Source organism: Dermacentor andersoni, chromosome 5 (assembly GCF_023375885.2).
Source record: "Dermacentor andersoni chromosome 5, qqDerAnde1_hic_scaffold, whole genome shotgun sequence".
In the NCBI taxonomy this organism is placed as follows: domain Eukaryota; kingdom Metazoa; phylum Arthropoda; class Arachnida; order Ixodida; family Ixodidae; genus Dermacentor; species Dermacentor andersoni.
In genome coordinates this window covers 22,415,797-22,434,050 of record NC_092818.1, presented here as the reverse complement: position 1 = coordinate 22,434,050, position 18,254 = coordinate 22,415,797, and the positions used below count along the sequence as shown (strand labels likewise).

The following is an 18,254-nucleotide window of genomic DNA, read 5'->3' as shown; positions in this document are numbered from 1 at the left end:
GCTTTACGCGAACACCATTATTCAATAAAAAATGTTGTATCGTCGCACAATCTTTAAATTGAAGAGCTAATATAGAGAAGCGTGGACGCTTTCTTCTAGTTTTGTTTACTAAACTTAAAAATAGTAGCGCAATACAGTGCAAAACTTGATGTGCTCCATAAACTCGGGCACGCCGGCGTCGTGCAACGCCTAGCAATGCTTTCATGCCGCAGGCGTGACTGAAACGAAGAATATGCCTGGCAAGATGTACAGTGCTCGCTCTTCTCCGCAGGTGGGTGACAGCGCACATGCGCAAGCAAAGGTCACGTGATTAAGCAGTGAGGTGAAGCGCTCGTTCAGGTCCACGAGCGGCGTAAGGACGCATGAAGGTAGCTTTGGAGCTACCTTATGCTGAGGAAGCACTAAGGAAGCCTTCACCGAGGGCCCCTCAGTAAGGAAGCTTTCAGAGTGGCATAAGGTAGTCTCATCGCAATGAAGGCTTCCTTACTGAGGTAAGGAAGATTTCATTGTTTGGCCCTTAGACGTTGCGAGATCGATACCGGCCGCGGCGGCCGCATTCCGATGGGGCAAAAGGACGGCCAAGAAGGCACGTTTAAGAGCTCTAGGTGGTAAAAAATAACCGACGATTACGATATTCCGTAATGACAAATTTGAGCGTAGCTGTATAGGCATTTTCATATCGCGATATATAGGATAGCGCCGACAACCTGCGTCGTGCGGCACGTTGCAAACGGAGCGAGGTGTGGCGCGACTGCCTCGCCAATCGCTAGATGGCGAGAGGCGGCGCATGGATGACGGGTGGGCGCGATTCATAGCAGGCGCCGCAGAGAGCCCTCCACTAATGCAGCGCTTTGTTTCAATAGAGACGAAGCACATTACTCTGGTGCCAAGTCGCAGCCATCGTTGCTGCAAATCCTGTCTCACGCGGCAATGTGCTTTTCTTCTCATACTTTCGTCATACCGTACTCTTCCGCTTTCCGCTCCTCCTCTTTCATCTTCGCGATCTCTACGCTATCGCCGCGTTATCACCGGCCTTCATCTGCCGCTGCGCTGTGACTATATGGAAGAAACATAGCAATTGTATTGTCCATATAAACTCCTTAACATTCGCTTACTGATTAAATTAAGAAATATGGTGTGACAAGCGAACAGCCAAACATAAATGCATTTCACTCGAGGAATCCGGACACTCTGCGAAAACACCAGCGTGAAGTAGAGCGGCAACAGCAGCGAACGATTTTACCTTCGCCTTGCCTCTCGCTTTAGCTGAGCGACGAGCATACAGCGCCCACGCAGCTATCAGCCCTCAGTGCACGTAGACTGTATACTCATCGCAGACTGCTTTAAATGTATGGCTGACGTGGCCACGATCAGTCGCTCAATACTCTGGAGGTGCCGCATATGTAGGACCCCTCAGCCGTCCCCCCCCACCAACGTTGCCTTGCACTGTGCCTGCCTTCCTCGCGCGAGGTCAAACCTCCATCCTCTGCTCACCCTCGCACACTCGCGCTCACATCTGTGGCGTGCGGCGCACAGCCACGGTGTTCTTATATTAGGACTTTCACGGTACGTCACGGCGGCGACAACGGCGGAAATGCGCCGGGAGTATCCATATATGTATCCATGTAGGTATTTATATATTCTTGGGATAAAATAGTGCATCCGTGACTGTTCCAGGTGGCGTTAGAATCACTCAACCACCACCTGGAGACGTGTGAGTTCGGCAGGGTACTGTGCCCGAACTGCGAAGCCCCGATGAGCACCTCGGAAATGCCGGCGCACTGGCGCGAGTGCATTGCGTTGCAGCAGCCGCTGATGCGTTGCACGAGTGACTGCTGCTTCAGCCTGTTCTCCGAGCGACAGCGCGACCACAACTGCATCCACGAAATGCGCAGCTACATCAACTCGCTGGAGCAGACGCGTGACATGCTGCGCCACCAGATCGACCACACGCTGCAGTGCCTGTCGCAACTGCAGAGCCAGATCCGGGAACTCGCAGCAAGGGTGGAGACGTGTGCTGGGCGCCTTCGTGAACTGACCCCAGCTCCATCTTTACCAAAGGTGCGCAATCCTTTACTGATCGACAAAGCTTATGCCTGAGCTATTAGGGGAAGTACCATATTGTTTTCTGCTAGCGCGAGGAAACAATCTCTACAAACACAAAAACAAACGAGCGATACTGAAACACACATTTGCCGCTAATAAGGCGCATTTGCAGATAGCGTCGTCGTCTATGTGTCTTATTCTATAAGACACAGACGACGACACTGGCTGCAAATATGTCTTATTTGCCGTAAACGCCAACAACGCCATGAATAAGTTCTTAGGGGTTTATCACCATTTTATTAATTAAATTTCTTTGGTGTAGACGTAATGTTTTCTAACGTAATACAGCACAGAGCCTGCCATGGTAGCGCAGTGGCAATTGCTTTGCGCTTCTAGCTCGATCGAGGTCGCGGTTTCGATCCCGCCCACGACAGCCGCGTTTCGGTGGGGTCGCAGTGCAAATGACCCCCATGTACCATCCATTAGTTGCATGTTACAGAATCCCGCCCCCCCTCCTTGCGGGATACTTCACAATAACATCTTTGTTCTGGCCCATATAATTGCATAATTAAATTTTAAATATAACACATTAAAGACAAGATGATAGGCAACACCACGCTGGAACGCTTAACTCTCTATCCAATCGAGGCGATCGTTGTAGAGCTCTGCTCGCCACTACGGCACTTGAGAATGGGCAGAATTATTTAAAATCTCGCCGTTTAAACGGGTAGCATGAATCACCAGAGAAATGAGAGTAAATCTGTGAACCCCAACTGATTAGCAATTATGCGCAAAGTGTAAACAAGCAAGAGTAAGCAAGCCACGTGTATCATGGTTTATCGTTATTGCCAGAATCATTTTCCAATGCTCGAATAATGCGCGCACAGGGACACAAAAGGTGAAACCGGTGCATAAAACAAAATGTGCATGGGGCCTCTCTCACTATAACGGAACTCGTCTGAAAGGCATTTCCACTGGCTATAAGGACAATCCTTGTACTTTCTATCCTAAAACATTTAAAGTAGGGTGTACAGTTCAATAATATATATATTTTTTTAATTCCCGTACCATCATCAGAATTTACGAAGCGAACAGCAAATAAAAGGTCACAACGCACCTTGTGTGGAATTAAATTCTGGACCATACGAAAAACTTATGAATAACATCCTAATAGGACACATTTAACTACTCATTGTCGAATGTGGTGTTGCGAAGCTATTTGATATGAGGCTGACGTCCATGATAAAAAAAGGAGGAATTTGAAAAAGGGCGGAAATGGAAGAAAAAAACCATTTTCGGACTTTCAGGTTAGCTAGTACGAGCATTGTCTGTGTAACCAGTAAAAATGCCTTCGCGATGTATTGAGGTTTGTATTCTATGTTCCCCTCATGTAACAGCGAATCGTTGAGGCAGTAAGCGCCCGAACAATTTTCTTAATTCTTTCGTTTACTATTATTATAATTTTTTGTCATGAGCCTTTCCAGTTCTTCCTTAAGCGTTGACGGGTGAGGTCGTCGAAAGCAGAGGAACAGAGATGTCTTAAAACGCTGACAAAAAAAAAAGAAAATTAAACCGCTAAATGTTAGGATACCGAAGGAATCTAGGGAAACGACTACAGCATAACCAGTTTACTGATGCTATGTGGGTACGGTTCACTGTGCCGATGTAATACACAGTCTGGTAAACTTGCTTTATTTATTCTACAAATATTTTTAGAATCACCTGTGGCAGATAACACAATTCTAGCCCTTGAGCTCCATGTGGCGGACGTCATTTTGTCACGTTGTAGTGAGCTGAAGAAAGCAATCGCTGAACTGTGAATTACGCAATTAAGTTTCACAGCAAAGCCGAAATAAAAATAAGTGAAAAAAAATCTGTATATGGCTTGTTTCCAGCGGATCGATGTCCGTAGACTAAGAACCGTGTGCCGATCCATAAGATAGTGCAATACCGGGCCGGCTCACGCTAGAGGTGAAGCAGGCTTCAAGCACTCAGCCCACTTACAAAAATAAGTTCAATGTTTCTGGTCCAAACACAACGCGTAACAGATATGACGCTCATCAAAACAGATACTACACTTTGGCCCGCGTTAGCCATGTCTACGTTCGCACCGCCCTCTCTTTGTCGGCGTTCCAAGCGCTTGCGTATCTCCTTTCTTCCTGCTCTCCCGTGATGGCAATCCTGTTGAAACGTCACGCGTGTCTAGTTTGCTCCGGTTCCTCGGGGTGGCGGTCCCGTCGTCCACGCGAATATATATAAATATCGCGGAAAATAAGCCCTTGACCATTTTCAAAATTTTATATCAGCTCTGTGTCGTATGTTAAACAGCTTCGCTGGTCATCCACCTTCACAGAGTGGAATGGCTCATGATTCTGCATTGAAGCTGTATATAGCTGCCCCCCGGCGGTGGTCGCTATCCGTGCGTCTACGCGTCGCGTCGACACAAAAAAATTGTCGTCTCCACTATCTCGCGAATGCTCAGTAGCTGTAAATCCAAAATTCTTAAAGTGTCTTCCGAATAAATTATACATAAATTGGTCACTAAGACCACCGTATCATTGCGCCGAGTTTCATCTACTGTTCGTAATTACGTCGTCAACAGTGAAGCTGGGAATTTTGCGGAATTCACGTCGGCTGTCAACACATATACTTCTACGGGAGGAAAACGGAAAGCGCCAAGTTTGTCGCCTAGAATAAAAATCGAGCCCTTCCAAGTTACATTTAGCTTAATAACAAGGCAGTGTACCCAAACGCGAATCGCAAACAAGCGTGATTCGTTTCGTGCGCCCATTTGACTGCGGCCAGGTCCACCCATATCGTCGCTCGCGTCGAGGCTCGGTTCAACGGCCACCTGCGTCCTATACACGCCGTTGCCAACAGCGGGCGTTTTGTATTGTAATAATAATAATAATAATAATAATAATAATAATAATAATAATAATATCAATAAGAAGAAGGAGAAAACGTATTATACGATGCTTCGATTGAGGTAAAACACAGCGCCGCTTCGCTGCTCGTCCTTCACAGAGTGAAAGGGCTCATCATATCTTTTTTTTTTTTTGGGGGGGGGGGAAACCTGTGGCCTCAAAAGCGTGCTGCGCTCAAAGAACAACGATAGCGGCGAGCACAGTCGGCGACCGTCCAAGTCTCATCTGCGGGGCAAGCGCGTCGGCTTTTATGCATCAGTCATCGCAGGTCCTAGAGTATTCGCTAGTGCCAGCATGTCTTCCAGAAGGTATTACACAATTCACGTCGCTTACACGTTCACATTACAGAAAGCTCGGTGAAAACGGACAGAGCATAGAACCATCGGTAACATTCCAGAAACTTCCGATGTATGTAGGCGTATCCTACACCGAGTGATAAAGTTTAACCTTAGTTAGCCGGTGAAAAAGCGGTCACCCGAGAAAGATAACCAAATACACGTGTCACTTAAAAAGCACCATTCAGATGCTACAAGCACCACAGGAGAGCAAAAAACAAAAAAAACAAAAGCACGCTTAGAAAAGGAAAAGTAACAAAGAAGCAGAGTCCTAAAGTTTGTGAGCGCTGGTAGAACAGCTTAAGCTGCACAACATGGACTATTTCGAGTCGTGGGTGGCGCCGCTGTTACAGCGAAATGCCGTCTGGCACGATCTGATAGTCCAGTGCGCCAATTTGACAGAAATTGTAGGGTCCGAAGTAGGTGTTGGGCGTCGCAGAAAGTTCTAAGACCTCATCCGCGTATTGGGGTTCAACCCCAAACACTGTCGCCGGTCTAGTACTCCACGTATCGGCGTCATTCATTCATTCATTCATTCATTCATTCATTCATTCATTCATTCATTCATTCATTCATTCATTCATTCACTCATTCATTTTTATGTATTGACAGGTTCTAGTTCCGGCTGTCGCTCCTCTCCTGATTCTTGATATGCAGGCGAACAAGCTGTCGAGCTTCTTCGGCACACTGAACACAGCGAACACGCAGCGATGTCGAGATTCTCTTCGTCGGTGATGTGCGGCGGTATGGCGTCTAGAGTCGTCGTAGGTTCCTTCCGTAATTCAGTTTGAATGGCGTGGTCTGCGTTGTTTATTGCACGGCCGTTTTCTAAGGGAAGGCTTTTTACGGAAGGACGGTATCCCACGTCTTGTGTTCCACTTCGACGTACATTGCAAACATGTCGGCGAGGTTCTTGTTTAGCCTTTGCCTAAGACCATTCATCTTCAGGTGGTAAGCAGTTATCCTCCTGTGGCTTGTCCGGTTGTGTTACTGAATGGCTTGTGCGAGCTCCGTTGTAAAAGCCGTTCGTCGGTCGGTGAGGAGCATTTCCGTGGCACCATGTCATAGCAGCAAATTCTAGACGAAAAATTTCGCCACCTCCGCCGCATAACCTTTAGGCAGGGTTTTCGCTTCAGCGTAGTGGATAAAGGTAGTCGGTAGCCACGACGATCCACTCATTTTCGAAAGTTGACGTCGGAAGTGGCCCTAATAATTTTATCCCGATTTGTTAGAACGGTCGGAACGGAGGCTGTATTGGCTGTAGCAATCCTCCTGGCCTTGGTGGTGTCAGTGACGCAACTGCCTGGAATGTCTTGACATAACTGATGACGTCGGTGTTGAGGCGCGGTCAGCAGCACTTCTCTTGTATCTTTGCAAGCGTAGGGGAAAATCCGAGGTGCCCGGCTGTATGATCATAATGAAGGGCGTGTAGGATTTCAAGCCGGAATGCTACGTGCACAAAGGAAAGTTAGTTGGCGCGGTCTGGGGAGTTCTTTACATGGACGTCGTTTTGCAAGGAAGACAAAGACAATCCTAGCCTAAATGCCATAGGGACAACGTCAGTGCTGTCATCCAAATACTCGACGAGGTGTTTTGGCTCCAGGTCTGCTCGTTGTTGTTCAGTGAAGCCTTCCGGGCTCGATGTTTCTAAGAAGGCGTCGTCACCTAGTCGTCTTGCGGTGGTGGGTCAATGGGGACTGCGTGATAGGCAATCGGCGCCAGAGCGCTTGCGTCCTGATTTGTAGGCGGCTGTGATGTCAGATTCGCGGAGTTGAGACTCCAACGTACGAGGCGTCCTGAAGGGTCCTTTAAATTTGCCCGTTAACACAAGGCATGGTGGTCGCTTGCGACCTTTGAAGGCCTGCCGTAATGGTAAGGACGGAATTTCCGGGTGGCCCAAATAATCGGAAGACATCCTTTTTTCGTCGTAGAATAAATCACTGCTGTTTTCGACAGCGACTGGCTAGACTAAGCAATGGTCCTTTGAAATCTCTTTCCTCTGGACTACAACAGCGCTGAGGAATAGGCTACTTGCATCGGCGCGGATTTCGGTGTCGCCTTCTTCATCGAAATGGGCGAGTACTGGTGGTGACTGCAGGCGTCGTTTAAGCTCTGCGAACGCTTCCATTTGCGGCGTTTCCTACTTAAACTTGACGTCTTATTTGTAAGAAAATTGAATGGCTCGGTGATGCGGGAAAAGTTTCTAACAAATCGCCTGTAACGGGCACAGAAGTCAAACAATCCGCGCACTAATTTCTTGTCGTTGGGCTATGGAAATTTTACCATGGCAGATGTTTTCTGCAGATCAGTGTGGACTCCGGATTTGCTGATGTGGCCCAAGAACTGAAGCTCATCTAAGCGAAGCGGTAGTTTTCCGAATTCAGAGTGATCCCTGATGACTTTATGGCCTCTATTACTGTTCCTACCCGGCTAAAGTGATAGCCGGAATTCGCGGCGAAGACGATGACGTCATTCGAGTAGACGAGACAGGCTCCCTACTTCAACCCTGCTAACACCGTGTTCAACAAACACTGGAACGTTGCAGGAACTGGGCACAGTTCAAATGGCGTGACCTTGAAATCGCAGAGGCCGCCCGACGTGATGAAGGCTGTCTTCTCGCTATCAGTCTAGTCGACAGCTATTTCACAGTGGCCAGTCTTGAAATCCATTGACGAGAAGTACTTAGCGTTGCAGAGCTGATCGAATGCGTCGTCACTACGTGGCAGGGGATATACATCCTTTTTTCTGATCTTGTTCCACCGACAATCATTCCACGCTGAAAGGCTGCGTTCCGTCCTTTTTCTTCAGCAAGACTACAGGAGATGCCCACGTGCTTTTAGACGCCTGGATGATGTCGTGCGCAGAATTTCATCGACTTGTTACCTTATCGCTTCATGTTGTTGCGTCGAATCTCTTTAAGCTCTTCGGCAGAGCGACTGAGCGGCTTGCTCGGTTGTTATGCGATGATTAGCAACTGGTCTTCGCCGAATCGTCGATGACGTAGAAAAGCAGTCTTTGTATTGTAGAAGACCTTCGAACTGTTGTTGTGCATTCACGGGGAGGATGGGATTTATCTCGAAGACTGGTTGGAAAACTATGGTCGTTGAGTTAGATGCGGCAGAATCCGAGAGGGCGAACGCCTTGCGGGTTTCTACAATTTCCTGGAGGTATGCGGTCGTCGTGCCCTTCTGGATGTGCTTGAAATCCTGGATGAAATTGGTTAGCACCAATTTCGCTTTTCCTTCGCAACTTTCGCGGTCGAGCAATATTTATTTATTTATTTATTTATTTATTCATATACCCTAAAGGACCATTGGGGCATTACATAGAGGGGAGCCAGTTACAATTACAAATGTGCAAAAAAGAACATTGGTAAGATACAGTGACATAATTATATACAGAAAGAATATCATAATAAAGTAAGCATTCAACACAGAACTAATCATACATTTAGGAAAATCTTGAACTTGTTAACAAAATCACCATGGTTATTGGCAGATACAACGTCCCTGGGTACTTTATTGCAATGATATATTGCCAAAAGTAATGGTGAAAGACGATACAGATTAGTGCGAGCAAAAAAGTGTTGCACTTTAAATGGGTGATCAAAACGCTGAAAAATACTATGAGCTGCATTGATGTAAGATTCGCGTAACAGGGATTTACTATGATAAAGCACGTGAAAATGTGATAACAATGTTATTAGTCGGCGGTTTTGTAGAGAGGGCAATGAAAGTGATTCCTTGATATCCGTAACACTCTAGTTTCGCGAGTATTTCTTTGTAATATATCTTGCTGCTTTATTTTGTATTGCTTCGAGTTGATCGATCAGGTAGGTTTGATACGGATTCAAAATAATGAATGCGTAGTCTAGCTTTGAACGAACAAGCGTAGTGTATGCTAATAACTTAGTAGCAGAGTTCGCCAAGTATAAGTTACGTTTAATGAAGCCGAGTGTTTTGCATGCCTTACTGGTTATGGCATTAACGTGCTCGTTCTAAGATAAGTCAGAGGGTAAATGAACTCCAAAATATTTCAATGTGGACACATCCTCAACAAGGATTCGCTGAATCGTGTAGTAGCTCAATTCCGGGTTACGTGCTCTCGTTAACGTCATGGCCTTAGTTTTAGAAATGTTGTACATTTGCCATTGGCAACCCCAAAATACGAGTTTGTCGAGGTCTACCTGTAATGAGTTATCGTCTTCTGCGTTAATAATTCGTCTGTAGAAGATATAGTCGTCTGCGAATAACCTGGTTGTACAAGATAAAGTGTTTCCTATGTTGGTAATATAGATCAGAAACAATATTGGACCCAGGACCGAACACTGTGGTACACCGGATTTTACATGCGAAAGTGAAGATGAGTACCCGCTCAAGTAGACCGATTGACTTCGGTTCGTCAAAAAAATTTCCTATCCCATTTATAATCCTACTGTTTATGTTAAGATTCGTTAGCTTCATTAATAAACGACCTTGGTCGCCCTCGGTGAGGCCTTCTACGTCTGCAGGTGTATCGGTACCAACGAAAATACCGATACTGGAGCGAGGTGGGATGCTGACATTATTTTCATGTAATCTCAAGGAACGCTGACTGTAATTTCTCTCAGGTGGAACCGCTTGGTCTGTGGGCAGCGTTATCGACTGACTTCGATTTTTGGTCAATGTCTGCAACAGGTTGTTTCAGAAAGCCCATGCCGAGGATTATGTCACGCGAGCGCACTTGAAGGATAAAGAAGGCTGTTATGTAAGTGCGGTTATGGCCTATAACTCTTGCTGTGCAGATTCCAGTTGGCGTTACAAAGTGCCCTCCAGCTGTCCGGTACTAGGGCACACCCTCCCTAGTAGTCTTGGCTTTCTTCCGCTAGTCAACGAAAGGCGCACTGATGGTGTAGTTGGATGCTGTGTCTACTAGAGCGGTGACGGTGTGGCCGTCGAGAAGCACGTCGTGGTCGGTGGTTTGTCGCCTTGCATTGTATTCGGTCGTGGCGCCTCGTCACGGCTGCATCGCGTTGTTCTCTATCTGGTACGTCTCGTCGTCAGGTCTGCTTTTGACGGCGTATACTTGGGTTCGAGGCTTCGTCGGGATGTCGGCCTGTCGTTTCTGCGTCTTCGAGATACATCTCGAAAAGTCGTCGTCGGTGGACGATTTTCGGTAATTGGACTTAAAGAAACCGCACCTTTATCGGTTGGTGCGTTTAGTTTTACGGATATGGGATTACGGACCAGCCAAGGGCTGGTCCTGCGTACAGTCGGCGCTGCCGCGACAGGGAGCGTACTAGTCATGGCGAACGTGAAGGACGTCGGGGTCTCCTTTGGGTTGTCGCAGTGTAGTCGGTGATATAACGAGGCCACGTTGACGGCGAAGCCTCGCAGTCTCAAGTCACGGTATGGGCACTGGCGCACCGGCGGTAGCAGTTGCCCGCTTGTTCGCAGTGGTAGCAGAGGTGGTCGTGCTGAGGAGTGCGCCATACATCTGTCTTCCTTGGGTAGCTGCGCTTGGGACGGGAGGACGAGCTGGCGGACGACGGAACTGCAGCGTTAGCGGGCGCTGGCGCCGGCACGGTGGGGGAGCGTGATGGCATGCTGCGGCGACGTAGGTCTCCGCTTCCACAAGAATCCGCGGCTATTTGGGGACTCCAAGTGACTGCAGAATTACCTCTCGGACAATGTCAGCAATAGATGCTACTTCAAAATTAAATTATGGGGTTTTACGTGCCAAAACCCCTTTGTGATTATGAGGCACGCCGTAGTGAAGGACTCGGAAATTTCGACCACCTGGTGTTCTTTACCCTGCACCTATATCTAAGCACACGAGTGTTTTCGCATTTTACCCCCATCGAAATGCGCCCGCCGTGGCCGGGATTCGATCCCGCGAGCTCGTGCTCAGCAGCCCAACACCATAGCCACTGGGCAACCACGGCCGGTCTGGATGCTACTTGAGGCTGCCTGAAGGGAACAAATTGCAGAGTTCTCGCCTACGACAATTCTACTGCTCTTTGGGAGCTCGTCGGAGGCTAATGCTTGAATTTCGCTCTTCGGGGAAACCATTTGGCGGCTGCATTGGCAGGTGGACATTTCCTGCGTCTTCTCAATCGTCGTTGTCTCTGTCGAGAAGTCATCTACGCTCTTCGGGGGTTGTCGAACAGTCCCGCAAAAGTTCTTGCCTTAGGCTCCGCAATAGGAGGCGTATTCTTTTTTCTCCCCGGACATTTACGGTTCGGCGTGGCGAAAAAGATGGACCATCCCTTCCACGAAGATGGTGATGGTCTCATTGGAAAGTTGCCTTCCGGTTTCCAGCAGACCTTGCACTCGCTCTTCGCGCACGACGTTCATGAAGGTATGTGGGAACTCCCGGCACAATAGGTCGCACATTGTTAAGGTGGTTTCTCGATTCTCGAACCACGTCCTGGCGGCGTCTTCCAACAAGAAATCAAAATGGCACAGCGTGTCGCCGCTGTTGCCGTTGTTAAATGTATAGATTTTTCCATACATTTCCAGCCAGTTTTTTATGTTTTCAAACGATCATCCGTGGAAGGTCGGTGGCTCCCTGGGCTGTTTTAGTTGTATTGTTTGTCAATATTGACCCGTGAACTCGTTTATCTTTTACGGGTGAGCGCTTTTAACGTCTAAGAAATGTTATCGCTCAGCGCAGGACGCGTCTGCAAGTATCGGAAGTTTCTAGAATGTTATCGATGCTTCTATCTGTTGTCTGTTGTCGCCGAACCTTGTGTAATCTTATTGCATGTATGCGTGACGCGAATGGTGTAGAACTTTGTGGAAGGCACGCGGGTCTTAGCGGTTACTCTGGAACATTCGACGACTGATCTATAAAAGCCGACGTGCTTGACCCTCTGATCAGATTTTGACGATCGCCGACTGTGTTCTCCGTTGTCGCCGTTCTTTAAGTGTAGCCTGTTTTTGGCGGCACAGGTTCGCCCAATAAGTTAGTTTCGTCTCTCACAGTATTGCTACTGTGTTCTTCGTACGTCGCTCCACGTGACATCTGGTGGGGGTGCTTTTCGTACATGTACCGGACGCCCCTGACAACCCGTGATCCAAGCCCAGACCGCAAAGAGAACACCAGCGTAGCCCTGGACTATCGAGCAAGCCGCCGTCTTCAACAGCTGCCCCCGGAGCACGGACTTCTACTTCATAAGACCACGAAGATTGTGGCCAAGGCAACCACAATGGCAGCTCCAGTGTCACCCATCTTATTTCAACAGCTCAGAGAGCCCCCTACCTTCCGTGGAGCTACGTCGGAGATAGGGAAACCTGGATCGAAACCTTCGAAAGGATCTCGACCTTCAACAACTGGACATCTGAGGAAAAGCTACGACATGTGTACTTCTCCTTGGAAGATGCCGCGACGACTTGGTTCGAGAACAGGGAGTCCACCCTTACGACATGGGACCTGTTCCGCAGTAACTTCCTGATGACGTTCGCGAGCGTTGTCCATAAAGAAAGGGCCGAAGTTCTGCTGGAAACGCGAGGCCAACTACACAATAAGACCATCGCCATCTTCACGGAAGAGATGACCCGTCTTTTCCGGCACGCCAACCCGGAAATGTCCGAAGAGAAAAAAAGTACGTTTCTTGATGCGAGGCGTAAAGCAAGAACTTTTCGCCGGACTGATCCGAAACCCACCGAAGACCGTAGCCAAGTTCTTGACAGAGGCAACGACGATTGAGAAAATTTTAGAAATGCGCACTAGGCAATATAACCACCAAGTCCTCACGCCTCAGGGCGCCATCCAAGCACTGGGCTCCGGTGATCTGCAAGAGACCATCAGGGTCATTGTGTGCGAAGAATAGCGCACGGTATTGCCTTCGTCGCAGCCTCAAGTGGCCTCGATCGCTGACATCATGAAAGATGAGCTTCAGCGATCGCTTGGAGTTCCTGAGGAGCAACCTCAATTACCGCAGTCCCAGCCAGAAGCAATGACCTACGCCGCCGTCGCACGCCATCAAGGTCCCCCTCCGCGACCGCGCCAGCGCCCTGTAACGCCCCAATTCCGTCGTCCGCCGCCGCCGCCACCACGCGCACCCTTCACCCCCCGCACCTACGCGAGGAAGACAGACATTTGGCGCGCCCCCGACCACCGCCCGCTCTGCTACCACTGTGACGAAGCCTGCCATGTGTACCACCGTTGCCCATACCGCGACCTGGGATTGCGAGGCTTCGCCATCAATGCAGCGCGCCCTAGGGAAGGTGAACGCATTCGTGACATCGCCGATTACCTCGCCGCTACTCAGTGGAGCCCTCGACGACCGTCCTGTTCGCCGTCACCAGTCCGCTACCTGTCGCCGCAGCACCGTCCATACACTGGCCCTGCCCTGCGCCAGTCAGTGAGCAGTCCCGCTCATTCCGCCCTTACCTATATGACAGGCCATTCAAAGTGGTCGGCGACCATCACACGTTGTGTTGTGTAGCTAACTTAAAGGACCCTTCAGTACGGCTGGCACGGTGGAGCCTGAGACTGCAAGGATAAGACGTCACGGTAATCTACAAGTGCGGAAGAAAACACTGACACCGACTGCCTATCACACGCCCCCATAGATCCCCCGCCGCAGGACGACGAGGATGACAACGCCTTCCTTGGAATAATAAGCGTGGAAGATTTCACTAAACAGCAACGAGCAGACCTAGAGCGAAAAAGCCTCGTCGAGTATTCGGAAGGGAACACCGACGTTGTCCCTAGGGCATTTAAGCGTGGATTGTCTTCGTTCACGCTACAAAACAACCTCCTTTGTGAAGAAGAACTTCTCACCAGTCAGCGCTAACTACCTACTTGTTTTTCCGTTAGCGCTGCGTTAAGAAGTACTGCACGCCCTACATGACGATCTAAGCGCTGGGCACCTCTGATTCTGCCGGACGCTGTCGAGGATACGGGAAAGGTATTACTGGCCGCGTCTGACCGCCGACGTCACCCGTTACGTCAAGACATGCAGAGACTGTCAGCGACGCAAAACACCGCCGACAAGGCCAGCAGGATTACCATAGCCGATCAAATCTCCTTGCCAACCATTCCAGCAGATGGGGATGGATTAGTTGGGACCATTTCCGGCGTCAACATCCGGAAATAAGTGGATCGTCGTGGCGACGGACGATCTCACCCGCTTCGCTGAAACTAAAGCTCTACCGAAAGGAAGCGCAGCCGAAGTAGCGAAAGTTTTCGTCAAGGACATCCTGCTGCGACATGGTGCCCCAAAAGTCCTCATCATCGACAAAGCAACGGCCTTTACAGCAGAGCTCACCCAAGCCATTCTGCAATACAGCCAGACAAGTCACAGGAGGACAACTGCCTACCACCCGCTGACGAATGGTCTCACGGAGCGCCTGAACAAAACCCTCGCCTACATGCTAGCAATGTACGTCGACGTCGAGCACAAGACGTGCGACGCGGTCCTACCCTACGTAACCTTTTCTTACAACATGGTGGTGCAAGAAACAACGCAGATCACGCCGCTCAAGCTTGTTTACGGCAGCAATGCGACGACTACTCTAGAAGCCATGCAGCCGTACGTCTGTGACGAAGAGAATCTTGACGCCGCCACCTATCTCCATCGCGCCGAAGAAGCCCGACAGTTCGCCCGCCTACCCGAAGCCCGAAGAAGTCGAGTACCAGCCCGGCGACCGTATTTGGGTTTGGACCCCTATACTCCGACGAGTACTGAGCGAGGAGCTATTACGCCGCTATTTCGGACCATACAATATCATCCGACGCGTTGGCGCACTCGACTATTATGTCGTGCCAAACGGCATTTCGCTATCACAGCGGCGCCGCTCACGACCTGAAGTAGTTGATGTGGTTCGACTTAAGCCGTTCCACCAGCGCTAATGAACTTTGGGGACATCGCATAGCTAAACATTGGACATTTTTTTTTTATTGTGTCATCTTGGGCTTTGTTTTTTGTTGTTTTGTTACTTCGTTTAACAAATGACTTTTTATGTTTCACTCTCGTTATCTTTGTAGCATCGGGACGATGCGTTTTGAGAGGCGGGAATCGACACGTGAACTCGGTTATCTTTCGCGGGTGAGCGCTTTTAACGTCTAAGCAATGTTATCGTTCAGCGCAGGACGCGTCTACACGTATCGGAAGTTTCTAGAATGTTATTGATGCTTCTATCGGCTGTCTGTTGTCGCCGAACCTTGTGTAGTCTGATTGCATCTATGCGCTACGCGAATAGTGTAGAACTTTGTGGGAAGGCACGCGGGTCCCAGCGGTTACTCTGGAACATTCGACGACTGATCTGTAAAAGCCGGCGCGCTTGACCCTCCGATCAGATTTTTGCGATCGCCGACTGTGTTCGCCGTTGTCGCCGTTCTTAAGTGTAGCCTCTTTTTGTGGGCACATGTTCGCCCAATAAAAGTTAGCGTCTTCTTTCTCAATATTGCTACTGTGTTCTTCATACGTCTCTCCACGTGACAATATTTCCTCTGCTTTGAGCTAAAGCCTTTTATACTTCCTTGGACAAAAAAATTATAGAATTTTAAAAACGAAAATAAGAAAAGGAAGCTTGAGAAAAAAGGACAATTAGTTTTTTGTTCACTGCTTTCAATACCTTTTTTTTTTTTACCCGTCGTGGTAGCCTAGTCGATATAGCGCTACGTTGCTGTGCTTTTGTGAAATCTCGTCGGCGACGTCCGCGTTTTGATGGGTGGGAAAAGCAAAAAAAAAAAAAAATCAAGACGCTCGTGTACTTTTAGCTGCACGCTAAGATACTCCAGGTGATCGAGATTGTACCACTTCGGCGGGCCTCATAATTTGAGCATAGTGTGTGGCACGTAAAAGCGCGGAGCCTAAACTAATTTTTAGTGTTTTCTACAATTTCCTCCTTGCTTATCAGTCGTCTGGAAGGGGTACGTACCAATGGGAGTACACACAGGACAGCAGGCTGCCCCCTTGGCGACAACTCAACTCTACCACAAGCCGCGACAGCCGAGCCAGCGAATCGCTGCCCTCTGGGCGTCGAGCGCTGTTGTCCGCACCTGGTGCCAGCAGTTCTTCGTGGGGCGTACCTGCCGATTTTCCTTTCTCCATCTTGGAGCCACAGGAAGAAGAACCGGCAAGCGCACGCTGTTGTAGTCAAATCACATCTCCTCGCGAGTGATGTACCTATAGAAGAACAGTTTTTCACGTAATAGATGATGGCGGAAACATTCCAGCCGTGATCTGTTTATGGCTGCACAATAACTACTAGCGCATGTGGAGAGAAAAAACATAGCCGTTGAGATCCTCTTCTGCAACACAGAGACAATGGGAGAGTTCGAGCAAGAAATCGTACGAGAAACTGTTGACTAACAGATTACTATTGCCGTTACCCTGGCATACTCGCAGCCACTATAATGTAATGAAACCATAGACTTTTGGCCACTGAACATTAGGCTTAGTGCTTTAAAAAGGCTGTTCGAACTCGAAGTGAGAAGTAACGTATTAAAGGCATGTCGAATGGTTCAGACTGCAGAGGACTCATAAAGATGCTGTTTACCCACTTCCTCATGGAAGAGGACGCTCTACTTATGGCAAGGCGATAACTTGGAAGTAGGTTTATCCGCCGTGTTTCCAGTTGCTACATCGGTCAGATTACCGTGCACCGTTGCGTTGATTACGACATAGGCACAAGAAAACGCACGAGTCCTCCTTTCACTTTTATAACATTGTTTTACTGATACATGCAGGTACAACACTGTGCATCGGCTTTCAAGTTATTTCCAAATGACGGCCCCACGGCCAGGCTGTTTCGCGACACGGACGGGCCGTGCTGCAGGTCGCACTTCAAAAATACCACGCCACCAGAAACCACTGCCATCGACGCAGGAGCACCAGGTCCAACTAGGGTGCCATTTTCGACCCCCAGCTCCGCCCTCCGCACTGCACGCCAACCGCAGCTTACATTCGAGTTCGGTGTGGAACAGTCGTCAGAGCCTCCCTTACCAAGGAGCCGGTCTCACTCTGCTTTTCGTGTGGCACCAACTCTAACGTCCACTTCCACGCGATTGAGCGTGCCGACCGTCTCAGAGATGCTGGCCGCTGCTGCCCCGCTGCCGGTGACGCCACCTGCCTCGTCGAACGCAGCTGCACTTGCAGGAGCGCACACTTCGACCGCCACAATCGACCTGGCCACTGGTTATTCACTGGAACACCACCTCTACTCCAGGGTCTCTGATGACTGGTATCCCCCTTCGACTGCCAGCTTCAGCATGCACTTGGACGATGTCGCCAGCAGTCTTCGCGCACTTCCGCCCGCTCACCGGCCCCAGCGAAGCCGCCCTGCCGACGCTGGCATGGAGCACGGCCAGCACGGTGGCGGCCACTTGTCGAGTTTCATGCGGCAGCTGTGGGAGAGCGGAAAACGCTACGATGGCACCAACTCGCCAGGGTGACGCACGTGGCCGCATGCAAGGAGCGGTGATTGCGCCGACTTGGGGCTTTCTTTTCTGTCATTTTCTTTTTGTCTTGCCTGAAATAAAATTGTTCAAGCTGAGTTCTCCGCCAGAGACGCAGCTATTTTTGTTAAATTCGTGAATAATTAAGGATATTCAATGATGTCTGTTATGCGCGTTATAATATACGCGATAGAGATCCTTGATGATGCGGTCTTTATTATATAGCCAGCGTCAATTTTGTTCCAGGGAGGCATTTTCTGTCAGTAAATTCATTCATTCATTTATTATTTTGACACTCTGGTAGGCTGAAATCGCGTTTCGTGTCCTGGAACAAAACCACCAAAGAAGCTTCCAAGAACTAAAGTATACGCACAGTACTTGGTGTGGGTGAAACTCCACAAAAATGTCAATTTGCGTGCTTAATAATCTACAACCCACAACTACGACCTGCTGTCGCTAAACGTGGTATAGATACCTGTTCAGTTTATTCTGTGACGAAAAAAACAAAACAAAGATATATATAACACGGGAGTGCTCTACAATTCGGAATAGCGCG

At 49.0% G+C, this 18,254-nt stretch overlaps 1 protein-coding gene and 1 pseudogene across 1 annotated transcript in view; one reads left to right on the top strand and one right to left on the bottom strand.

The window, feature by feature from the left end:
• The window catches only part of LOC126529957 (uncharacterized), a 29,521-nt gene extending 11,691 nt beyond the window's left edge, over nt 1-17,830 (top strand). Inside the window, exons 3-5 of the mRNA XM_050177423.3 lie at nt 1,678-2,061; nt 16,159-16,377; nt 16,991-17,830. Of these exons, the coding sequence (XP_050033380.1) occupies nt 1,678-2,061; nt 16,159-16,377; nt 16,991-17,695 (1,308 nt within the window). The 3' untranslated portion in view covers nt 17,696-17,830. The remainder of the gene's footprint in view (nt 1-1,677; nt 2,062-16,158; nt 16,378-16,990) is intronic.
• Nucleotides 3,964-4,143, bottom strand: LOC126530159 (U2 spliceosomal RNA; annotated as a pseudogene).
• Nucleotides 17,831-18,254: the final 424 nt, after the last annotated feature.